At 47.0% G+C, this 26,947-nt stretch overlaps 1 protein-coding gene across 2 annotated transcripts in view; it reads right to left on the bottom strand.

The window, feature by feature from the left end:
• IQCK (IQ motif containing K) overlaps positions 1-26,947 on the bottom strand; it is a 128,499-nt gene that overhangs the window by 38,167 nt on the left and 63,385 nt on the right. For both annotated transcript variants that reach the window (XR_008847158.1, XM_056535681.1), the window contains exon 7: positions 21,015-21,099. Coding sequence is in view for 1 of the 2 variants with exons in the window: in XM_056535681.1 (XP_056391656.1) it covers positions 21,015-21,099 (85 nt within the window). In the remaining variant the exon portion in view is untranslated. The remainder of the gene's footprint in view (positions 1-21,014; positions 21,100-26,947) is intronic.

Below are 26,947 nucleotides of genomic sequence, written 5' to 3'. Positions count from 1 at the left end.
TTACTGTGGAACTCGGTACTAGCCGTCACGCCTCCTCCCATAGACATGAATGGAGGGGGCTTGGCTTGACGTCACGATCACGGAAGCCTCAGGCTGGTGGAGGGTCCCAGTGGCCCGACCCCTCACGATCAGACATGTTATCCCTATCCTTTGAATAGGGGGATAACATGTCTAGGGTCAGAGTACTCCTTTTAAAAACTGCATACTCACTAATGTATAATATACATGGATGGATGGATGGACAGACAGACAGTTATTGAGGTTGTACTTATCCATAGGATAAGCAATAAATGTTTTACTGCTGGGACTCCCACTGATCACTAAAATGGACCCCCAAGACCCCATTTGTCCTCACTGTTAGAAAGGAGAAGAGCTCAAACTTACTCTGCTACTTGACTATGATAAATGACTTTAGTGGCACAATTTGTTATATATAACCTATAGTGCTTCTTTAAGACTCACTGTATACTGTATATTCACTGTATAGAATGATTTCTTTCTATTGTCTGTGCTCAGACGGAGGAAAACAGACAATAAAACCGTATAGAGGTAACTTATGCCAAAAGTCTATCCACATCTGCTACAGGGTGTAATAGTTTACACGTAGAAAGTTTGTTCTACATATTATGAAATGAACTTCCTCTCTAGAGATCCAAGTTCACTACTAATTTGCTGGAAATGAATTTGCTGGAAAACAACATGAATATGATTTTTATTTATAGCTACAAAACGGAAGGTCAGCCCTTTATCACAATCCACTGTAAGAAAGCAAGGTTTATAAACAAATCTATGTACTATGAGCGACAGAAATAAGTCCTTTTAATCCCACATCAATGAGGTCCAACATAACGGAGGTTACTGCAATTAGTGTTCAAACGTTGCAGATAATGTGTTGTGGTACCGCTAATTAGCCAAAACCTGTGAACAACGCCTTAGAGAGCAAGACGATCTCCAGGTGTTTGATATATGGAAGACAGATCCATCAATTAGACAAAAGGGATACCTGCCGTGAATGTTTGGTGGGACTTTGACTTCTGGGATGCCCAGCAACTCTGAGATCAGATGCCCAGTATCATTAGACAGGGCCATGAATATCATATATATGGGCTGTATGTACATACAACTCCTGGCAACCCCACTGATTAGCTGACTGAAAGTTTTGCGGTGGACTGATTGGTAGGGGGGGGGGGGGGCGGGAGTAAGACCCCTATCAATATGATATTAATGGCCAAGCCCATATATAAAGGCTGAATCATCAATCAATACTAAAACCCAGGAAAAAACTTGAATCTATGCAAATGCTATGGCAATTTTGCCCCTTGCCTCTACACTATGTGTACCATTGTGAAACCTTTCTTCATCCAGTAGAGTGGCTTGTTGGCATCCTCTGGCACTAAGCAACTGGGGCACATGCCAAGCCAGCCACCACCTTCTTAGCATTGCTTTCCCCTACCTTTCTAAAGATTGTGTAGAAAAAGTAAAAAAAAACTAGTGTTATTTCTAGTATATTTATTATTGAATAAGACATATCTGGTACCAGAAGGAAGCCCATGACAACAAGAGTTAATTTGGTAAGCAGGGTGCACTGCATTTTAGATGCCTGTCTAGAAGATATAGGAGCAGCTTTACACTACCAACACAGAGCATGGCCGACTGTACTTGACAATGACTGACTGTGTAGTTTGCAGCAATGCTGCAGTGGTATCGTCACAGATGATTACTGTTACTGGGGGCATTAGTGTCAGCAGGATCAAGCCTTGGGGATTGGAAGAAATGTTTACACGGTGTGCATGTAAAACAAGGGCCATGGCTTACTGCAGTCATCATCGCAATTGGTAGGTGAAGGATCCAGAGGGGATGACATTATATCACATGTTTACAACCGCAGCAGCAGTCATGACCAAGAATGCATCTTATCGGGTGCTTTATAATACTGCCAAAAGATGCTCTCAAGTGCAAATTTTGACAATTCCCAACATACACTGCTCAAAAAAATAAAGGGAACACAAACAACACAATGTAACTCCAAGTCAGTCACACTTCTGTGAAATCACACTGTCCACTCAGGAAGCAACACTGATTGACAATCAATTTCACATGCTGTTGTGCAAATGGAACAGACAACAGGTGGAAATTATAGGCAATTAGCAAGGCACTCCAATAAAGCAGTGGTTCTGCAGGTGGTGACCACAGACCACTTCTCAGTTCCTATGCTTCCTGGCTGCTGTTTTGGTCACTTTTGAATGCTGGCGGTGCTTTCACTCTAGTGGTAGCATGAGACGGAGTCTACAACCCACACAAGTGGCTCAGGTAGTGCAGCTCATCCAGGATGGCACATCAATGTGAGCTGTGGCAAGAAGGTTTGCTGTGTCTGTCAGCATAGTGTCCAGAGCATTGAGGCGCTACCAGGAGACAGGCCAGTACATCAGGAGACATGGAGGAGGCCATAGGAGGGCAACAACCCAGCAGCAGGACCGCTTCCTCTGCCTTTGAGCAAGAAGGAGCAGGAGGAGCACTGCCAGAGCCCTGCAAAATGACCTCCAGCAGGCCACAAATGTGCATATGTCCATTCAAACAGTCAGAAACAGACTCCATGAGGGTGCTATGAGGGCCCGACGTCCACATTTGGGGGTTGTGCTTACAGCCCAACCCAGTGAAGGGTGTTTGGCATTTGCCAGAGAACACCAAGATTGGCAAATTCACCACTGGTGTCCTGTGCTCTTCACATATGAAAGCAGGTTCACACTGAGTACATGTGACAGACGTGGCAGAGTCTGGAGACACCATGGAGAACGTTCTGCTGCCTGCAACATCCTCCAGCATGACCGGTTTGGTGGTGGGTCAGTAATGGTGTGGGGTGGCATTTCTTTGGGGGGGCTGCACAGCCCTCCATGTGCTTGCCAGAGGAGCATGACTGCCATTAGGTACCGAGATGAGATACTCAGACCCCTTGTGAGACCATATGCTGGTGCGGTTGGCCCTGGGTTCCTCCTAATGCAAGACAATGCTAGACCTCATGTGGCTGGAGTGTGTCAGCAGTTCCTGCAAGAGGAAGGCATTGATGCTTTGGACTGGTCCGCCCATTCCCCAGACCTGAATCCGATTGAGCACATCTGGGACATCATGTCTCGCTCCATCCACCAACACCACGTTGCACCACAGACTGTCCAGGAGTCGGCGGATGCTTTAGTCCAGGTCTGGGAGGATATCCTTCAGGAGACCATCCGCCCCCTCATCAGGAGCATGCCCAGGCATTGTAGGGAGGTCATACGGGCACGTGGAGGCCACACACACTACTGAGCCTCATTTTGACTTGTTTTCCATTGATCGTTTTTGTGTAATTTTGTTGTCAGCACATTCAACTATGTAAAGACGAAAGTATTTAATACGATTAGTTCATTCATTCAGATCTAAGATGTGTTATTTTAGTGTTCCCTTTATTTTTTAGAGCAGTGTATTGTGTTTTAAGTGTCAATACAATAATAAAACATAATGATTCCCAATGGTGCATCAGCAATAAGTGTCAGATGAGGTATTAGCAGCCAATGCACAGTCTAAAGAAATTTGAAGGGGTACTCCCCTGGAAAACATATTTATTTTTTTTTTAAACCTGGTACCGGAAAGTTAAAAGAATTGTAAATTACTTCTATTTAAAAATCTTAACACTTCCAGTACTTACCAGCTGCTGTATTCTCTACAGGATGTTGTTTTCTTTTTGAATTTCCTTTCTGTCTGACCACAGTGCTCTTTGCTGACGCTCTTTTTATTATAAATATATAAAAACTTAACAAAACAGAAAAACAGGCTTAACTAGCATTAACAAAACACAACACAACAAAACCTGCCTAACTGGCCAGCCCAACTTAACTAAACTAACTAAACACATAACATTATACCTACATATAAATTATCAAAAATACTATCACACACACATACCCACACATTCTTTACATAAACATAAAAATAGCTTTACTTAGCTTTAACTAAAAACAACCAGACTTGGTAAAACTCAACCACACATTACATTCACAACTAACCCACCCCAAAACCCCCACCACCACCACCCCCCCCCCCTTTTTTTTTTATATATATGTTTTTTTATATATATATATTTTTTTTATTATTATTTTTTTTACTAAAATTACATTTTTTCCCTCACATATATACACATATATACATATATATACATATATATATATATATACATATACATACATACATAAACATACACATACACACCCTTTTTTTAATCTACACTACCATAATACAACCAATATTAAATTAAAGTAATATAAAAATGCTAACTAAATCTGATCCGACTGCCTATCCCCATCCCCTCAAATAAGATAACCAATCCATACTATATAATAATATATACAATACGAATATAAAAACACAAATACATAACCTAAATGCAAATACATACATAAACTATATACACCAACAAACCAAAATATACACCTACAAAACACATGACATCCTACACTAGACTAACCCATTACCCACACAACCACCCACATTGACATGGGTCAGAGTCCATAGTCCATGGATATCGAGTCCAGTCCACAACTGACCCATGCCAGCCCCTCCAAACATCCACCAACCCACCAATTCCCCCACCCAACCTAATCTATACCCAAAACCAACTATACAAATACAACTTTATAACATAACATATACAAAACAATACAACCCACCTTAGGCCCAAGTTCGGTCGCCTGTAAGCCCTTTATGCAATCCATATTCTGAAAACAAAACAAAAAGACTAGGGTGTACATGCATAGCCCACCACCAGGAAGAAGGATGGCAATCCTGATGTTACTTTATAAACTCTCTCCACTAACTTTTCCCTACGATTCACCCTACTGTTATCCCTTCAACAAACTGACCCTGCACTCACCCTCTCTCTGTCCTTCCATTGCTATCCCTAACCAGAAAAAGGGGTACTCTACCCAAGAGGTCTAGTACCTAGGGCACATCAAATGAAAAACCTCTCCACAGGAGGGAAGCCCTGCTGGTACCAAGACTGCCATACTCCAAAGACCTGATCTTCCCGAGGTCACCGGTGATGTTCCTACAGACCTCCACCTCGGAGAGGACTTTCCGCTGTGTAGATACTAGACACCGTGCGTTCCACGTGTAGTACCTAACTACTAAGCTGACTACAAATAAAGTGCCCCGGTCTCGGCCACCCAGGTTCCTGAATGCCCCATAAGCCCACTCCGGATAGGTAAGGCCGGCAAGTTGACTCCAGCCAATGGAAGCACCCACCCGGTTGTAGACCCCTATATTAAAGGGACAATGAAGCAGGAAGTGGTCCATGCTTTCCAGCATGTCCTCGCACTCTTCTCGGGGACACCCCCGGTCATCAGAGTTCCTGCACTTCAGGTTGTCCCTTACATATAGCTTCCCCTGAAAGCAGCGCCAGGCCAAGTCCCAAAACTTCTGGGGGATCCTTTTCATGTTTAAAAGGTACAACCCCACCCTCAGATCCCGACCTGGGCAGTCCCTGAGCGCCAGAGGCTTCTGGAAGTGGGTCAACAGAACCCGTTTGTCAAGGAACTGCCTTGACTGGGTCCTGATCTCCCACACTCCCAGACCCCACCGACGTATCGCCTTCAGAGTTGGGGTAGCATAAGCCGGAAGATATCCGTGTGGCGTACGGAGGTCCTTCACTTGCCCTCCTGTCTCCCATTCCTGGAAGAAAGGCCGAAACCATTCCCTGCAGGAGATTACCCACGGAGGAGCCCTCTCTGACCAGAGGTTTGAGATGTTAGCTTTCAAGAAGGTGTTTGTTAAGAACACCACAGGATTTACCATAGATAAACCCCCTAGTCTCCTCGTGCGGTACGTAACCTCCCTCTTGACTAGGTTCATCCTGTTCCCCCATAACAGTTGGAAAAACAGGCTGTAGATCCTAGTGTAGTAAGCCTCTGGCAAGATACATACACTGCCCAGATAGATAAACAAGGGGAGCAGGTACGATTTGATCAGGTGTACCCTTTCCCTGAGGGTCATAGACCAACCCTTCCATTGGTCCACCTTCTGAGCGGCATCCTGGAGCTTACCATCCCAGTTTTTGGTGGGATAATCATCCTGGCCGAAAGTGATGCCCAAAACTTTTGCTGACTCTTGGGGCCCTGGAAGGGTGTCCGGGAGATCAAACGTGGGATCTCCCCCTCCCAGCCAGAGACTCTCACACTTATCCCGGTTGATCTTAGACCCGGATGCCTCAGAGTAGCGGTCCACTTCCGACATCACCACATCGACCTCCTCTCTCGAGGACACGAAAATGGTGACATCATCAGCGTATGCCACCACTCTCTGGGCGACATCCAGCTCCGCCAGACTCATCCCGACTCCCGCCAATGGCCCACAATCTACCCTCCGGACGAAGGGATCGATCGCAAACACGTATAAAAGCGGGCTCAAAGGACAACCCTGACGGACTCCGGACCCCACCTCAAAAGAGCGGCCAGACCAACCGTTCACAAGCGGGAAACTCTCTGCCCCTGCATACAAGATCTTAAGCCAATTAACAAAAGTACTTGGTAAGCCATATCTCAGTAGGACGGACCAGAGGTAGTCATGGTTCACCCGATCAAATGCTTTGGCCTGATCCAAGGACAGCATGTACCCCTTCCAGAGACCCGCACTACTCCGCTCCACTGCCTCCCTGACACTGAGGACAGCACTTAAGGTGCCTCGGCCTGGAACAGAGCAGTGCTGAGCCCCCGAAAGGAGCCGGGGTGCAAACTTCACCAGCCGATTAAACAGTATCTTGGCCAGAAGCTTCCTGTCCGTATTGAGAAGAGCTATGGGCCTCCAATTCTCAATCCGGCTAGGATCTTTACCCTTTGATAGGAGAATCAGGGCTGACCTCCTCATTGACTTCGGCAGAGTGCCCGAGGAGAGACACTCATTGAATACCTCAGTCAAGAGGGGAGCTAAAGACTCCTTAAAGGTCCTGTACCACTCGGATGTTAAGCCATCCGGACCTGGCGACTTCTTAGGGGCAAGCCCCTCGATCGCCAGTCTCACTTCCTCTTCCCTGATTTCTTCTGCCAAAACATCAAGAGAGGGGTCTACCCCTGGCTCAGGAAAGGTTTCAGCCAGGAAAACCGACATCCCGTCTCGATCTAGATCCTTCCTTCCCAAGAGGTGCGAGTAGAAGGATCTGACGACCTCCAAGATCCCCGATCTGGACCGATTCAGAGATCCTGTACTATCGATCAGTCCTGAAATGACTTTACTACTCACTGACATCTTACAGTTTCTGTAAGGGTCGGGCGAGCGGTACTTCCCGAAATCCCTCTCAAAAACCAAAGATGCGTGCCTATCGTACTGACACCTCATCAGCAAGGATTTCACTCTGGAGATATCCTCTCGGCTACCTCCAGTCGAGACAAGAAGCTCGAGTTTCCTCCTCAGACCCTGATACAAGCGATACCTGTTCAGGGACCTGAGGCTCGAGAGCTGGCGGAAGAACCCCGCAACCCGCTTCTTGAATATCTCCCACCACTCCAGCTTATTACTACAAAGATCCAGTAAAGGTACCTGACTCTGAAGAAAATCCTCAAAGGACTGTCTTACCTCTGCTTCCACCAGGAGGGACGAATTCAGCTTCCAATAACCTTTACCCATCCGGGGGGTCTCTGAAACATTCAGGGAAAACAAAATCATACAGTGATCGGAGAACTCCACCTCAACCACGGACACTGCGGAAGAGACAGCTTCCTCCTTTAAATAAAACCTGTCTATTCTAGACCTGCGGCTACCTTGATGATAGGTGAAACCCGCGTGGCCCGAGGGGCTCCGGATGTGGGCGTCCTCTAGGCGAGCTTCTCTAGTTATGCTAATTAGTGCCACACTATCGCAAGTCAGTGGACCATTGGAGCCTCTCCTATCCTGGGACCTCGTGACATTATTGAAGTCCCCTCCAAAGATCACTTGCCGACTCGTAAAAAGAAAGGGCTTAATCCTCATAAAGAGATCTTTACGGCCCCACTTAGTTTGCGGGGCGTAGATGTTAATGAGCCGGAGCTCTTGTCCCTTCATGAAGACATCAATGATCAGGCACCTCCCCATTTCTAGCTCAATAACCCGTCTGCATTCAACAGGAGCGGAAAAAAAGACCGCCACCCCACTATACGGCTCAGCCGCAAGAGACCAGTGGGAGGGACCGCGCCTCCACTCTCTCCTGGCTTTTGCCAGAGAGGCAAGATCTGACAACCTGGTCTCTTGTAAAAAGAAAATGTCGGCTTCAACACGGCCGAGAAAATCAAAGGCTGCAAATCTAGCCGTATCCGACTTTATACTGGCACAGTTAATAGATGCCAGCGTCAGTGGGGTGAGTGCCGCCATCATGGGTGATTGAGTTAGATGGCCTCACCCCTTAAACCTTCTTCCTCTCCTTCCCTCCACCCCCATCGGAATCAGAGGAAGACCCTTTACTTCTTTTTAAACTCTGGGACATATCCATCCCAGGATCTTTACCTCCGGCACCTGGTGTTACCTCTCCCCCTGAGGAAACTACCCCAGAGGAAGGAGGCTCGGTACCTCCTGGAGGCCGCACTGCCTCCTGACCCTCGAGAAGAGGAGGGGAGATGGTATCCCCGAGGGCCTCATATCGATTCGAAAGGACGATCAGAGGGTCAGAGACTGAGTTGTTCCTTCTATGGTCTGAGGCTACAATTGAAGAGGAGGACGGCGCCACCTTACTCTTACACTTCTTCCTCCTCTTCTTTTTCTGGCCACCATTTACTGTCTGCCCCTCCTCCTCCTCCTCATCCACAGTTTCGGATTCAGAGGTATGACTGGAGGAAGGAGCATCTTGACCTTCTTCCCTACGCAGTCTCCCTATCTCCTCGTCCAGTTTGGCCTCACCCAAAGCCTCAGAGTTATTCTGACCTCCTTCTGAGCCAGTGTCTGGAGTGGGACCCCGAGCTACCCCTGGCACCTGGGCATTCTCAAGGGCCCTCTCCAACCTGCGCTTCTCCTCTCGCCTCCGCATAGAGGGGGTCTTATGTTTTTCCTTCACTGGCTTTGGTGCCCCCTCTCCTCCACTGGTCCCCTCCCCCGCCGGGGCAACTGTTAGGCTTTCCCCAGACGGGGCGGTCACAGCATTAGAGAACGAGCGCGGACACCGGCTGAACGGGTGACCTAAGTCACCACACAAGTTACACCGAATCTGCCCACAGGTGGCCGCCAGGTGACCCACCCCACAGCAGAGGGCGCATATCTGCTGAGTGCAGTTGGCACTAAAGTGGTTTGGGTCACCACACCTGTGACACAGCTTCGGCTGCCCCTGGTAGAAGATCTGAATTCTGTCGCGTCCCAGGAAGGCGGCCGAAGGAATGTGGGTGACAGTGTTCCCGGAACGCCTGAGACGGACGGAAAACGTCCAGGCCCCAGACCATATATTGTGCTCATCAAAGTTTTTCCGGGGGATGTCCGTCACCTCCCCGTACCTGCCCAGCCAGGTCATAATGTCATAACAAGAAAGTGACTCGTTACGGGTCAAAACGGTCACTTTCTTTACCATACTCTGGCGAGATACCGCTTTTACAGCGAAATCTCGCCATCCGGGCTCGTTTTTCACCAGCTCATAATTAGACCAGAAGAGATCTAGTCCCTCCGGCCTAACAAAGCTGACATCAAACTCAGAGGAGCCGAAAGGGTGGATCAGGGCAAAGATGTCCCTAGCCCTGAAACCCATCTGGAAGAGAAGCTCCACCACTTTGCCCCTTTGGGGGCACGCATCTTCGCCTTTCCAGACCAGACGGGCCACATTCCTGCGACCTACCTCCTGCCCGGGTGTCTGGAGGGACCATACAGTCTCCCCATTTCTCTGTCGGAATGCTCCCAGACCATGTCTCTCCACCCAGAAAGATAGGTCCATCTCCTTTCCCTCTACCTGGAGCGTCCTTTCTCCTCTCTTTAGTGCCTCCAGGAGGCGCCGTTGCAACTGACCGTCACCAGATACAGGAGGTAAAGATCCCACTGAACCCCCGGCCGCCACGCTGGCATAACTCCTGGCGACCGAGGGGGCAGCCGGACCAGACCCTGTCCCTACGGCCCCACCTAAACCACCTGCACTGCCACAAACGTCACTATTATACACACCACTACTACTCCTCTCATTCACTCCACTATCACCCCTCCCATCTGCACCACTCCCACTCATTCCACTACCACCCCGCCCATTCACTCCACTACCACTCCTCCCATCCGCACCACCACCACCACTCCTCCCATTCAATCCACCACCACCACTCACTCCACTACCACTCCTCCCATCTGCATCACTGCCACCCCGCCCATTCACTCCACTACCACTCCTCCCATCTGCACCACTACCACTCCTCCTATTCACTCCATTACCACTCCTCACATTCACTCCACCATCACTCCCACATACACTCCTTTCATCCACAGCACTACTACTCCCATCATTCACACACCTTGTAGTGACATTGCTTTTGGTTTTATTAGCAGTGTTTTTGGGATCAGCTGCTACTTCACCCACTACCTCTGGGCTGGCCAGGACATGCTTTAGCTGGATCTCTGTCGGCGATGCTGATTCCTCCTCCATGTGGGATGTCACCGCAGACATCACATCCCGAGGCCGAGGCTGCCCCTCCAAGCGCACCTCTGCCCCTCCACCTGCCACTGACTTGCAGGGACCCTCCTCCCTCACAGGGGAAATCCCTACAGCGTCCATGCCACACACTGCGCCTGACTGCACGGGATCAGCAGCGGGTCCCGGTGCCTGGACACTCCCCCCCCTCTCAGGGGAGTGCCCTACAGAGCTGATAACAATGCCAGGGACACCCACCATTAACCCATCCTGCTCTTCCCTACCAGCAGGATGCGTGACTGTAGCACCCACGGCCATGTTGGATGCAGCACTGTACCCCCCGTGCTGGTCCCGTTCCACAGCAGAAACTGGATCTGGCAGGGTGGGGGGCCCAGCAGTCTGAACCAACTTCTCAGGTGGCCCAGACTGCTGGATAGGGGAGAAAACAAACATGACTTGCTCCTCAGCCTTTTTCTTCCTCCTGTTCTTTTTCTTCTTCTGGCTCTCCTCAGGGCCCAGGTCCTGGCCAAAACTGAAATTTTCCAGACGGGTGGGTGACTCCTGCATCACTATGGCCCGCAGGAGCCCCCCACCGACTGGGCCGCTGTCACCACCATCACTACTGTCGCTTTCCTCTGAGGTGGTTGGTAAGGCGACTTGGGCAGGGTTAATATATTCTGCACTTGGGGTGACAGAGGTCTTAGGGGTACACGGGGTATCACACACATCCCCCTCACTCTCATCACCCTCACTGCCGCCATCTCCCTCACCACCTTCCTCCATCTTCTCCTCTGTATCACACAGGTGTTCTTCCTCCCCCTGGCTATCCTCTTCCTCCTTCACAGGGGTCCGCATGATTTTATAGCGGTCCTCGTTTTTTAATTTTTCTTTAAACATACCCGCTCCCTCTATGATCTGCATTCGGGCTCTCACCACCTCCTGCTCCTCTGCCTTCAGCTCGCACACTCTAGCAGCAAACTTAGCCCTCATGGCCTTGGCAGAGTTATCTGTCTGGTAGCGGGCAAACTTCAGATCCTCCCTTAACACTTTCAGCTTCTTTCCCAGCTGTTCGTATTCCACCAGCTTTGCCTGCATGCGGGATCCAAACGTGGCAAGCGACTCCCTGGGTCCCTTCACCCCCCATTGCTGGGGTTCCGTAACATTAGAAACAGTCCCTGAAGACACAACAGTTATCTTCCTACCGTATGCCTTGCGGTTTCCAGCGATGGACGGGGGAGTGGGCTCCACATTACTGCGGAGCCTGCTGGATCTTCTGACCGTGTCCTTGGAATCGGCCGTAACTCTCTCACTCCCACCCCCCGCCGGCCTAGTACGGGAGGTGGAAGGCCGTGGGTCCATAGCAGGAGGCTCTTCCCAGGAGTCTGCCACCCTCCTGGGAAAAAGGTTGCTGGAAAAAACTCCTTCTCTCCTCTCTCTCTGGACAACTCTGGAAGTGAGACACACCCAACAGCTGCTGTGTTCCACAGGAAGTGCTCTTTGCTGACACCTCTCTCCATGTCAGGATCTGTCCAGAGCAGGTTAGGTTTGTTATGGAGACTTTTTTTTCCTACTCTGGACAGGTCCTGAGACAGACGGAACATACAGCAGCTGATAAGTACTGGAAGGATTAAGATTTTTAAATAGAAGTAATCCACAAATCTGTTTAACTTTCTGGCACCAGTTGATTTAAAAAAAAGAAAATGTTTTCCAGTGGAGAACCCCTTTAACCCCTACTTAATGATTACTGGGGGTCCCAGAAGCTGGATCTATGGGAATTAGCTCAAAATTAGAAAAGTTTATCATTGGTATTTTAAGTTGTTATGAATTGCAAAATTTCTTTCAGTGAACACTGTTCTCCTGATCTGTCAGGTCCTGTGGACGGTTTGTGAGGCAATAGGGACCTGATAGGTCAGGAGAACAGCATTCCAATGCTCTTTGCTAGGTAATTGTGACTACAGACACAACAAGCGGTTCCAGAAATGCTTGCCGTGCCCCCTTCCCACCTAGACATAGTTGATTGACAGCCTGACTGGTAGTAGGGGGCTGTATAACTAGTCACAGCCGCCACAGCTAATGCAGCTCATTTTCAGGAATCACAAAGAGCTCAGGAGAACAGTCGGAGCACAGAGAACAGTTGGAGCACATGTTACCTTTAAATATCACAATTCTTATGAAAACTTAAAGAGTGCCTGTCACTAAAACTTTTCTAAACTAACTCAGGCTATGTTCCCTAACTACTCCTCCCACCCTTAGAAAAAATTTCAGAGCTTTCTTCTTGCTCACATAGTGAAATTGCTCAGCAGAAGAAAGTCGCCATTTCCCAGCAGGCATGATGTCACTGAAGACTGCTGGGGGACCACTTCCGCCCTTACATCGTTGCAGCGCTGTGATGAATAGAAGACCTCAAGCTCTGTGCAGCAGCTTTCAGTCTGTGCTTTTAGTCTATGCACCTTTCAGTGAGGCTCTGTGCAGCTGTCAATCAAGCTCAGTGCAGAGTTTGGTCTCCTGCCATTACAAGCAGGAGACCAAAATCTGAGATTTTGACAAGACTAAATGCGTTCTGGCCAAGATGAGAGACCCCTGGTGGGCAGAAGTATAAAACAGAAAAACTAACATAAAACGTTTTTTTGTTTTTTTTTGTAATGGAAGTCAATTACAAAAGTTATTTATTTGGCATAAGGAATCAAATATTAAAAATCATGTTCAATGACAGTGCCCATTTAATCTCTACTGTGCTCCTAGGACTATTGGTCAATTGTTGGACTTCTTTGATGGAAGACCTCTGCATTGTATTTTGGGATGCATAAAGGTCTAACTTCAGAAAGTCATTAAAGGGAGGCAATCAACAGAATTTAGCATATATAACGCTTGACATTGTGTAATATATGCTAAAACCGTTATACTTTATAACTTAATATCTTCACCATCCCTGGGGGCACAAACGTCCCCCGGGGACAGTGAGGATAATGATTTTAGCATATATAACATGTTGTCGAACGTTATACATGCTAAAATCTTCTGATTGGTTCCCTTTAAGAAGGTGTCTTCCACTAATTACAAAACAAATGGGGTAGATGTTGCAATCAAGAGTAGAGGAGATAAAATGCATATATAATAAAACCTCTTTGAGAAGACCACCTAAAATTACTTTAAAAAAGTGGTCTTTCAGTGGTTTTGTCAAAGAAAATGTATAGTGGCCACTGTATAGTGAGGGTCCGCTTATCCAGCATAGTTCTCCCCACATTAGATTAGCAGTGTTCCCCCCACATTAGGTGCAGCATAGTTCTCCCCACATTAGATTAGCAGTGTTCCCCCCACATTAGGTGCAGCAGAGTTCTCCCCACATTAGGTAGGCAGTGTCCCCCCCCCCCCCCCAGGTGCAGCATAGCTCTCCCCACTTTAGGTAGGCAGTGTTCTCCCCATATTAGGTGCAGCATAGTTTTCCCCACATTAGGTTGGCAGTGTTCCCCCCCCACATTAGGTGCAGCATAGTTCTCCCCACATTAGGTTGGCAGTGTTCCCCCCACATTAGGTGCAGCATAGTTCTCCCCACATTAGGTTGGCAGTGTTCCCCCCACATTAGGTGCAGCAGAGTTCCCCCCACATTAGGCTGGCAGTGTTCCCCCCACATTAGGTGCAGCATAGTTCCCCCCACATTAGGTTGGCAGTGTTCCCCCCACATTAGGTGCAGCAGAGTTCCCCCCACATTAGGCTGGCAGTGCTCCCCCACATTAGGTGCAGCAGAGTTCCCCCACATTAGGTTGGCAGTGTTCCCCCCACATTAGGTGCAGCATAGTTCAACCCACATTATGCTGGCAGTGTTCCCCCCACATTAGGTGCAGCATAGTTCTCCCCACATTAGGTTGGCAGTGTTCCCCCCACATTAGGTGCAGCATAGTTCACCCCACATTAGGCTGGCAGTGTTCCCCCCACATTAGGTGCAGCATAGTTCTCCCCACATTAGGTTGGCAGTGTCTCCCCCACATTAGGTGCAGCATAGTTCCCCCCACATTAGGTGCAGCAGAGTTCCCCCCACATTAGGCTGGCAGTGTTCCCCCCACATTAGGTGCAGCATAGTTCACCCCACATTAGGTTGGCAGTGTTCCCCCCACATTAGGTGCAGCAGAGTTCCCCCCACATTAGGTGCAGCAGTGTTCCCCCCACATTAGGTGCAGCAGAGTTCCCCCACATTAGGCTGGCAGTGTTCCCCCCTCATTAGGTGCAGCATAGTTCACCCCACATTAGGCTGGCAGTGTTCCCCTCGCATTAGGTGCAGCACAGTTCTCCCCACATTAGGTTGGCAGTGTTCCCCCCACATTAGGTGCAGCAGAGTTCCCCCCACATTAGGTGCAGCAGAGTTCTCCCCACATTAGGTAGGCAGTGTCCCCCCCACATTAGGTGCAGCATAGTTCTCCCCACATTAGGTTAGCAGTGTTCCCCCCACATTAGGTGCAGCATAGTTCACCCCACATAAGGTTGGCAGTGTTCCCCCCACATTAGGTGCAGCATAGTTCTCCCCACATTAGGTTGGCAGTGCCCCCCCCCCCCATATTAGGTGCAGCATAGTTCTCCCCACATTAGGCTGGCAGTGTTCCCCCCACATTAGGTGCAGCATAGTTCTCCCCACATTAGGCTGGCAGTGTTCCCCCACATTAGGTGCAGCATAGTTCTCCCCACATTAGGCTGGCAGTGATCCCCCACATTAGGTGCAGCATAGTTCTCCCCACATTAGGTTGGCAGTGATCCCCCACATTAGGTGCAGCATAGTTCTCCCCACATTAGGCTGGCAGTGTTCCCAACAAACATACAGCCTCCAGCCATATACAGTGTATGGCTGGAGGCTGTATGCCTGTGTACTGCCCCACTTCAGTGCTCCGACCACCGCTCCTCCCGTCCGCCAATAGCATTAGTTCCGGGACTGGAGAAGAGGTGGTCGGAACACCGAAGACAACGTGCCGCTGGTCACTTACCAAGCTGGCCAGCGCATGTCTTCCTCCTCCTCGATGCTCTTGGCTTCCGCGCCTCCATTGCTATGGGCACACGCATGGGACGTCAGTGACGTCCTGGCGTGCGCTATCACCCGGCGGCCCATGCGCTTTTAAACTTAATGCGGGGCTGCAGAGAGTTAACGGGGGCATCCGTGTCCCGAAAACATCTTTCGGGACACAGGGATGTCATTAATAGTGATGGGGGGAATTGCCCCGTCGCTACAGGACAGGCAAGCACATGTTCTGCTCGGGGCCCCAAGCAATTGCTTGGTTTGCTTGTCCTGTAGTGATGGGCCTGGCCGCATGCTGTGCTCCAGGTATGACTGCCGCAGGCAGACAACAACAGGAGGTGCGCCCCTAGTGAGGACCGTTTGGTGGGTGCATCCAAAAAAAGTAAAGATGGGTTCTTACCCTTAGGTGTTGCGCTAAGGGCACAACACCTACAGTGGCGTGTGGAGAGAAGGAAACGGCTGAACAGCTGCCATGAGGAATTTCCCAGGGAGACGTCAGTCTATCCGGTGGAAGTACAATATGGAAATTAATAAAATGGTTTCCTCTGAATGAAGGCGCTAGTCCCCACGTATGTTAAGAAATTATTATTAACAACAATGTGTTTCGATCCTGGACTGGCATATTACTGGTATATTACTGGCATACGCAATGCCCCTGGTATATTTCTGCCACACGCAGTGCCCCTGGTAAAGTACTGCCACATGCTATATCCCTGGTATATTATGGCCACATTCTATATCCCTGGTATTTTACTGCCACATGCAATGTCCCTGATATATTACTGCCACACACTTTGCCCAAAATATTATTTTGACAAACAATGTGCCATGTACCGATTAATTGTACCATAAAACAATAAATGATGCCACTGTGCCCCCACAATGAATGTTGCCACTGTGCCCACACAATGAATGATGCAACTGTGCCCCCAGAACAAATTATGCCACTGTGCCCCCAGAATACATGAGGCCACTGTGCCCCAGAATACATAATGCCACTGTGCCCCCGGAATGCATGATGTCACTGTGCCCCCAGAATACATAATGCCACTGTGCCCCCAGAATACATGAGGCCACTGTGCCCCCAGAATACATGAGGCCACTGTGCCCCCAGAATACATAATGCCACTGTGCCCCCAGAATGCCTGATGTCACTGTGCCCCCAGAATGCATGATGCCACTGTGCCCCCAGAATACATGATGCCACTGTGCCCCCAGAATACATGATGCCACTGCGCCCCAGAATACATGATGCCACTGTGCCCCCAGAATACATGATGCCACTGCGCCCCCAGAATACATGATGCCACTGTGCCGCCAGAATACATGATGCCACTGTGCCCCCAGAATACATGATGCCACTGTGCCCCCAGAATACATGATGCCACTGTGCCCCCAGAATACATGATGCCACTGTGCCCCCAGATTGCATGATATCACTGTGCCCCAGAATACATGATGTCACTGTGCCCCCAGAATGCATGATGCCACTGTGCCCCCAGAATGCATGATGTCACTGTGCCCCCAGAATGCATGATGCCACTGCGCCCCCAGAATGCATGATGCCACTGCGCCCCCAGAATACATGATGCCACTGCGCCCCCAGAATACATGATGCCACTGCGCCCCCAGAATACATGATGCCACTGCGCCCCCAGAATACATGATGCCACTGCGCCACCAGAATACATGATGCCACTGTGCCGCCAGAATACATGATGCCACTGTGCCGCCAGAATACATGATGCCACTGTTCCCCCAGAATACATGATGCCACTGTGCCCCCAGAATGCATGAGGCCACTGTGCCCCCAGAATGCATGATGCCACTGTGCCCCCAGAATGCATGATATCACTGTGCCCCAGAATACATGATGTCACTGTGCCCCAGAATACATGATGTCACTGTGGCCCCAGAATACATGATGCCACTGTGCCCCCAGAATACATGATGCTACTGTGCCCCCAGAATGCATGATATCACTGTGCCCCAGAATACATGATGTCACTGTGCCCCGGAATACATGATGTCGCTGTGCCCCAGAATACACGATGCCACTGTGCCCGCAGAATACATGATGCTACTGCGCCCCCAGAATACATGATGTCACTGTGCCCCCAGAATACATGATGCTACTGCGCCCCCCAGAATACATGATGTCACTGTGCCCCCAAAATACATGATGTCACTGTGCCTCCAAAATACATGATGTGCTCCCAGAATACATAATGTCAATGTGCTACCACATAAACTGTGCCACTGTGACTCTTCAGCTGCTGCAAACTACAACTCCCATCATGCATAGACAGACGGTCATGATGGGAGTTGTAGTTCTGTAACCACTGGAGAGTCACAGGTGGGGGAATGACTGTTCATCTCGGAAATTAGGCTCCCCGTCTCAGGTCCCATGCTGCTCCGCTGCTCTGGCCTCTTCTAGTCACGCCTGGCCACAGCAGATGATGCAGGCAGCACTAATCGCGCCACCTGCATCACAGGAGAATCGCTGGGCGGGGAGCAAAGTGTTCCCTTGCTCTGGGCTGTGGCTGTTCATTTGTATCAATGTCTTAAAGACACATATACAAATGAATGAGGGGAAGTCGGGTTGAGTATCCCTGGTATAATGCATGGTGGACTGAAAAGCCAGAAACCGAAGTTGCTAAAATATAACTTTTACTAGAATTATTTAAAATAAATGATTGAACAAAACACATACAGTTATCCCTAAGGGTAAAATAAGGGTAAAATAAAATAAAATATTTAAAATAAATGATTGACCAAAACACATACAGTTATCCCTAAGGGTAAAATAAAAAAATAAATAAATGATAGACCAAAACACATACAGTTATCCCTAAGGGGGGGGGGGGAGGGGTACAGTAATCCTACAGGGAGATAAATATATATATTGCACCAACCTGATATGTGCACACATGTTTAAATAAATAATACATATTCTATCCAATGTACAGACCCTAATGGATATATGGGTATGTATGTACAACATTTTGTCACTTCTTGTCTCAACGCACTTCCAACAGGAATGATCCTGGCTTCCTCAGGAGACCACAAACAACAGAAAGTATGGCAACACTTGTATAAATGACCAATAATCCAATAAAAGAAACATAGATAGAATGGACCAGGTTACATAAGTGATACTATATGAAGACCTCAGCTCTGGTTAGGGAAGGCTCAGCAGATAAATATGCTAGTAGATAATGCTACCAGGATATATCAATAAGGCAAGATAGCACAACAAAATATAGCATAAACAGAATAAACTGAGCACAAAATGTAAATGAGATACAAAGTTAGATAACACCGCACTGTGTGGCATGGATTTAAGCCACCACCTCTAATAGTGCAAGTAATGGTATCCTATTGGTCCCTAGGGACAACTCACCCAAATTGCAGAGGTCAATACTAGATAAAGGTACCCCATTTCTTTGAACATCAGTGCACATATCAGGGTGGTGCAATATATTGATTTATCTCCCTGTAGGATTACTGTACCCCTCCCCCCCCCCCCCTTAGGGATAACTGTATGTGTTTTGGTCTATCATTTATTTTATTTTATTTTAGCAACTTCGGTTTCTTGATTTTAAATTTCTGTTGCTAGGTCCTGCTGTGTCTATGGGACAGTCTAGACAGATTTCTGTGAGCCATAATGGACTGAAAATCTATCATAAGAAATCTAATGAACAGGAAGGCCAACATGTACATTAAAAATATACCTTCTGCTAGGTATACTTAAAGAGTACCTGTCAACAAACTAAAAATGTTACATATTGTTCCTTATGTCATTATAAAACACTTTGCCATTTACTTAATGGTAAAATTCTCAACCTTTATATTAGGGATGTCCCGATACCATTTTTTTAAGACCGAGTACGAGTACCGTTACTTTAATTCTAGTACTCGCCGATACCAAGTACGAGTACTTATATTTTAAAGGGAATCTGACACCAGGGTGACCCAGTTTCTGGCGCTGCTTACCGTATGATATGTGGGTCCTTGTTGTGTAAAATGGAGGCGGCTGCTGTAGTATGAGCCAAGATTTCTCTCTTCTCCATTGGACAGAACAGGAAATTTGCATTGGCTGCGAGACCGGATGACCACATGGTGAGCAGCGGTAGAAACCGGGTCACCCGCACTATCTACCTATAAATTCAAGTTAGTGCAGGTGACTCTGCTGTAAGATTGCCTTTAATAGTAAGTAGTATCCCCTTGCAGACATTAGCAGCAACCCCCTGGCAGTCATTAGTAGCAGCCCCCCTGTAGACAGCTGCCCCCCTGTAGACATAAGTAGCACCCCCCTGTAGAGCACAGCCCCCCTTTAGACAGCAGCAGGCCCCCCCCCCCTGTTTAGACATTAGTAGCAGCCCCCTCCTTGCAGGCAGCTCACCTCCTCGGGTCGGGTGCTGGTGCATCGACTGTGCAGCCCCGTTCCCCCGTCCTCTGGTCCGCATCGTGTCGTCCTATGGAAGAGCATGTGACATACACGTCACTCTGCTTCCTGTGTAGCGTTATGCTGGGGAGGAGGTGGAGTGGCGTGTGTGTCACATGCTCCATGGAACACTAAGATGCGGACCCGAGGATGGAAGAAGGGGGCAGAAGAGCAGCACCGGGCATGGTATCGGGGACATTAAACGAGTCCCCGATACCATGCAAATGGCTAGTATCGGCCCCGATACCAGTATCGGTATCGGGACATCCCTACTTTATATGTTTTTAAAGTAATTGAAAAAAAGGCCACCAGGTGGCTCTGTTCTGTTCCCTGCCACAAGTCAAAGTTAGTTTGGTCTCCTCCTGGCCTGACAGGAGACCAAACTCAGGAAGTGCGTGCGGGGGATGGCGAGGAACAGCGCTCTCAGGCCTTAGTGACATTGCGCCTGCTGAGGAACGCCCACTTTCTCCTGCCAAGAGCTCACACAATGTGAGCAAGGGGAAAGGTATGATACAAAGCTTTATAAGGCTCGGAAAAATGTTTTAAGGGCAGGAGGGGTGTTATGAGTAGTTAGGGAATATAATCTGAGTTAGTTTAAAAAAATATGGTTTGATGACAGGTACTCTTTAAAACCTTACATGCGGTTTCTATGTGATAAAGGGAGGTCATTATTATATTTACCAGCAACAATATAGTTACAACATTGTAATAAGCCCTGAGAAGCTAAGTTCTCAATAAATTAACCTATTGATCACTATGATGATCATTCCTCAATCTAAAAGTCTATACAGTATTGCTGCACTTGGGGAATACAGAATAATGGATCTAACTTGCCGGAGCTTACTGTGCATAAATGGTAACCAGGCTGTGCAAAGTGCTGGCAAGAGAAGATGTTGTCATGACATTTAATGCAAGTGTTACAAAATGGACACAATATTAAAGGATGATATAAGCAGGGAATAGATTTATATAAGTCAATGAGGTGTTACCCGGTATCCTCTCCAGAATGACTGGATGAGTAATGCCGCCTCCTCTTCAGACAGGAGAAGAGACAATGGAATTGGCGGTCTTGGACTGAAAAAGAAAAAAGAAATGATATTACAATTGGTTTTATTGAGTTGTTGTCCCAGATGTATGGAAAATCATTAGATTTGATATCACACCTAAGGCTTTATGTAGAAGGACTTTGGCTGTATGGCATGCTGGGAGTTCTAGTTTTGCAACAGAGGGAGGAACCTGGTCTAATTATTTCCTTTTTTATGGACCATAAGGAAGCAATACCTTTTTGTCCAATATGATAATATTTCATATTTATAGCCCCAACATTGTAGTTAGTCAAAGAGGAACCTTATGGTTAAAGGGGTACTCCACTGCTCAGCATTTGCAACACAGGAGCTCGTGTCATCATAGCCCTGCCCCCTCATGACATCACACCCTGCCCTCTCAATGCAAGTCTATGGGAGGGGGCGTGACAGCTGTCACGCCCCCTCCCATAGACTTGCATTGAGGGGGCGGGGCATGACATCATGAGGGGGCAGGTCTATGACGTCACGAGCTCCCGGCGCCGGCTCCAGCATTCAGAAAAATTAGTTCCAAACGCTGGGCGGCGGAGTACTCCTTTAATGCTACGGATCCACTCCTTCATGCTAGCCCAAGTTTTTCAACAGTCTTCTGACTTACAACTAAACATATATTGTACATATTCATATGCACCAAACAGCCATCATTCTGGAAATGACATACAGCATGGGTGAATAAATGCAACTATAAACCTTTACAGTATATAAAAGGTAAATGTGTTAAATGGGTACTCCGGAGGAAAAAAATTTAATCAACTAGTGTCAGAATTATACAGAATTGAAATTACTTCTATTTTAAAAATATTAAGCATTCTAGTACTGTATGTCCTAGAGAAAGTTGTGTAGTTCTTTCCAGTCTGACCACAGTGCTCTCTGTTGACACCTCTGTCCCTGTCAGGAACTGTCCATTGCAGGAGCAAATCCCCATAACAAACCTCTCCTGCTCTGAACTGTTCCTGACAGGGGCAGAGGTGGCCGCAGAGAGCACTGGAAAGAACGACACAACTTCCTCTGGAGCATACAGCAGCTGATAAGTACTGGAAAGATTAAGATTTTGAAATATATGTAATTTACAAATCTGTATTACTTTCTGGCACCAGTTGATTTAAAAACATTTTTTTTTTCCCTCAGACATACCCAGTCAATATGAACGGACTGATCAGTTTCAAAAGTCAAATGCCTAAGGAAGTGTAATAGACGCTTGGGAAGACTACATCAACTACATAAATGATAAAAACGTATTGTAATGGGTCAGAAAAGGTTAACACTGCTATATTAGTCATTATACCAGTACAGTTGTGGCTGAGAACTCCTGCCAGTTCCATTTCTGACTGCTGCAGGTCATATAAAAATAGAATGGTACATGTGGCCAGCTGACCAGTATATGGGCAATGAGGGGGGGATGAAATCTGTCATTCACGGCACGAGGCAGCTGTTCCAGGCAGACAGTAATTGGAACCATCACTCAGTCACACTATGCAGAAACTGCGACGGTTATCACATCCTAGGAACTTGCATATTTAACAGGTTGAAGACCCGAATCGGCACATCTAATTTAACTATAATACACTGTCATTTACCTGTGTAGTTTACAGTCATATTTTGCTTTTGTTAGGAAGATGTTCTGCCATTAGGGATATTATTAGGCTACAGGGAATTTGGCTACCCCTGTGATCACCCTGCAGGACAGTCTACAGTCTACACTAGTGGTCACCAACTTTCAGATCTCCAACTGTTGACAAACTACGACTCTCAGCATGCCCTGACGGCTGTGGACTGTTAAGCCATACCTGTAGCCATTAGCAGGTGATACACTTGTTTTAGTGTACAATCTATAGCCCCGCCCCATCATGACATCATGCCCTGCCCCCTCAATGCAAGTCTAGACTTGCATTGAGGGGAAGGGGCGTGATGTCATGAGGGGGCGGGGCTATGACATCACGAGCTCCCGGCTCCAGCATTTGGAACAGTTTGTTCCAAACGCTGAGCAGCGGAGTAACCTCTTAAAGGGGTACTCCGGTGGAAAAAAATCTTTTCTAATCAACTGGTGCCAGAAAGATAAACAGATTTGTAAATTGCTTCTATTTAAAAATCTTAATCCTTCCAGTACTTATCAGCTGCTGTATGCTCCAGAGGAAGTTGTATTTCTTTCTGGAGTTCTTTTCAGTCTCACCACAGTGCTCTCTGCTGACACCTCTGTCCGTATCAGGAACTGTCCAGAGCAGGAGAGGTTTGCTATGGGGATTTGTTTTTACTCTGGACAGTTCCTGACATGGACAGAGGTGTCAGCAGAGAGCACTGTGGTGAGACAGAAAACAATTCCAGAAAGAAATACAACTTCCTGTGGAGCACAAAGCAGCTGATAAGTAGTGGATTAAGGATTAAGATTTTTAACTAGAAGTCATTTACACATCTGTTTAATTTTCTGGCACAAGTTGATTTAAAAAAAAAAAATGTTTTCCAATGAAGTACCCCTTTAATGGCCTATCTTGAGGATATTCCATCAATATTAACCAGCTGTTCAAAGGGGGCTACGACAATCATATGAGTGCCACGGCATCTTCAGCATGTTACCGGCGATTGTCCTTTCAATAGCAGCCTGCACGGTACTGCAACTTTGCCACATTCAAATGAATGGGGCTGTTGTACTTTGCACCACCGTTAGAAAAAGCTTGGCAATTAATTCACTGTAGCACACACCCCAGTACTGTATTCCCTTCAAACAGCTGATTGGTGGGGGGGGGTGCTGGGAGTCAGTTGCCTGCCGATTGACTGGTGGCCTTTCCAGGAGGACATGCTGGATAACCTAGAGTTCTACATACCGTACATCATCTTCCATCATTGATGACTCTGCAGCCATATTCCTAAATATCTCTTCTAAAGAGTAGCATACACAGTGCTCCTCTCAAAGAACTTTACTAATATGGTACAACCCCTTTTTCTATAGTTGGTTTTGAACTTAAAATTTTTGTTTTGGGAGAAAAAAAAACAAGAAAAAAAATGGCAGATCACATGAATTCATCCTCTGCTTGATAGTCATGCACCAGGTTCCAATTTCAATTATATTTCTGATGATAGTGATTTAATGTGATTAAGCACAGACTGTTCCATGACAGATTTAAGAATGTAATAAAAGGTGAAAAGAATGTGGACACCTTTACTGCAGAACAAAGAACAATCTAATCCTATCACAAAACGTCTTCTGTCACAGGAGATGAAACATTTTAGTTTGGAATATCCTTTATTATTGGGGATATTCTTCTTGCTTTTAAGCAGCAGCCAATACGCATTACGGCTGGAGATAATGGGAGGTAATTTGGATCTGACAGGCGGGTATTGTCTCTTTTAGAACAGTCTCCTTTGTGTTCAATCAATCAAAGTCAGGGCGAGGGTTCACAGGCTGGCATGCTCCAGTCATCGGAGTCTCATGCCTGCCAGACAATGTACGCGTATGAGAAAATAATGCAAAAAGAGGAAGCAGACTGTTGTATATTTACCTGTCTGAATACTTATGTTCATGCAAAATTTCCTTTTTAAATTTTTTGAAAACTTTAAATGTCTATAACTCTTTTTTCACTTTGTGGTTATATGGTGTTAAATGCAAATTGATGGGGGAAAACTTTTTTTTATTTTTTTTAAATAATATAATATGTAGAATTATTAAGATGAATATTTTTTTTTTTATTTAGCACAAGGTAGGCCGCAACATAACAAAATATAAACATACCAAACCCTTATATTATACTCATATTCCTACATAGGTGATAATAGACAGGCGAACACAGTCAGGAGGTAACTGGCTTCTACCCACGGTATATATATAATTGTTAAAGGGTGCCAGAACGTTAAACAGATTTGTAAATTAATTCTATTAAAAAAAATCCCAATCCTTCCAGTACTTATCAGCTGCTGTATAATACACAGGAAGTTATTTTCTTTTTTAAATCCCTTTCTGCCTAACCACAGTACTCTCTGCTGACACTCTTTTTATTAGAAAAATACAAAACTTATCAAATACAAAACACAAAGCAAGCTTAACCAGCTATAACATAAATAAGAAATACTATAGAAGCAAAAACAAAACTTCATAAACAAAACCCTGCCTAACCGGCCAGCCCAGCTTTACTAAGATACTAAAATACAAAGATATTAAAATATGCCCAAAATATCTAATCAAACACTCACACGCCTACCGAAAATGAACATACGAAAAATAAATAAATAAATAAAACAGCACAACTTGGCTTGTCAAAATATAAACATAAAAGTTATCATTACCCGACTATAACTCAAAACCATCCATACTTGGGAACACGCAACAAGAAAAGTAAACAGAAACGTAGCAAGCACACCTAAAAAAAAAGTATACTTTTTTTGTTATTTTTTTTTTTTATCTTTTTTTTATTTTAATATTTTTTTATCTTTTTTATATAATATATATATATATATATATATATATATATATATATATACCGTATTTATCGGCGTATAACACGCACTTTTTAGGCTAAAATTTTTAGCCTAAAGTCTGTGTGCGTGTTATACGCCGATACACCCCCAGGAAAGGCAGGGGGAGAGAGGCCGTCGCTGCCCGCTTCTCTCCCCCTGCCTTTCCTGGGGTCTAGAGCGCTGCTGTCGGCCCTTCTCACCCCCTGGTTATCGGCGCCGCTGCCCGTTCTGTCCCCCTGACTATCGGTGCCGGCGCCCCATTGCCGGCGCCAACAGCCAGGGGGAGAGAAGCGGCGCCGACAGCCAGGGGGAGAGAAGGGGCAGCGGCACCCATTGCCGGCGCGGCTGCCCCGTTGCCTCCCCCCATCCCCGGTGGTATAATTACTTGAGTCGGGTCCGCGCTGCTGCAGGCCTCCGGCGTGCGTCCCGGCGTCGTTGCTATGCGCTGAACGGCGCGGCGCATGACGTCAGTGCGCCGCGCCGTGCATAGCAACGACGCTGGGGACGCACGACGGAGGCCTGCTGCAGCGCGGACCCGACTCAGGTAATTATGCCACCGGGGATGGGGGGAGGCAACGGGGCAGCGGCGCCGGCAATGGGTGCCGCTGCCCCTTCTCTCCCCCTGGCTGTCGGCGCCGCTTCTCTCCCCCTGGCTATCGGCGCCGGCACCGATAGTCAGGGGGACAGAACGGGCAGCGGCGCCGATAACCAGGGGGTGAGAAGGGCCGACAGCAGCGCTCTAGACCCCAGGAAAGGCATGGGGAGAGAAGCGGGCAGCGACGGCCTCTCTCCCTCTGCCTTTCCTGGGGGTATATCGGGGTATACACGCGCACACACGCACCCTCATTTTACCATGGATATTTGGGTAAAAAACTTTTTTTACCCAAATATCCTTGGTAAAATGAGGGTGCGTGTTATAGGCCGGTGCGTGGTATACCCCGATAAATACGGTATATCATTTTTTTTTATAAATAAAAATAATAATAGTAATAATAATAATAATCAAAATAATCATATCACACATACATTCACTTACAAAACGTCCAAATGAACTGGATCCTCTATCCGGGACTAATGAAAATACCAAAGAAAACATGAAACAGACCAAATAACTGAAATAAACTAAATAAACCACATATCAACACAACAACTGGTCCGGCTACCATAACGCTATAACATGAAACAATATGAAACAATATAAATATAACACAATATAGGTACAAAATTACTAAATATACTATATAAATAAAATATAATATAAACAAAATATATGCACTACAGAAAACACCTACAAAATCAATAGAAAACCCTAGGAAAAACCCTACACTAAAACTGTACCCTCACCCACACCACCCCTCCTGTACATGGGTCAGAGTCCATACCGTTCTTACAGT

This window comes from Hyla sarda, chromosome 8 (assembly GCF_029499605.1).
Source record: "Hyla sarda isolate aHylSar1 chromosome 8, aHylSar1.hap1, whole genome shotgun sequence".
Lineage (NCBI taxonomy): Eukaryota > Metazoa > Chordata > Amphibia > Anura > Hylidae > Hyla > Hyla sarda.
This window is presented reverse-complemented; position numbering and strand designations above follow the sequence as displayed.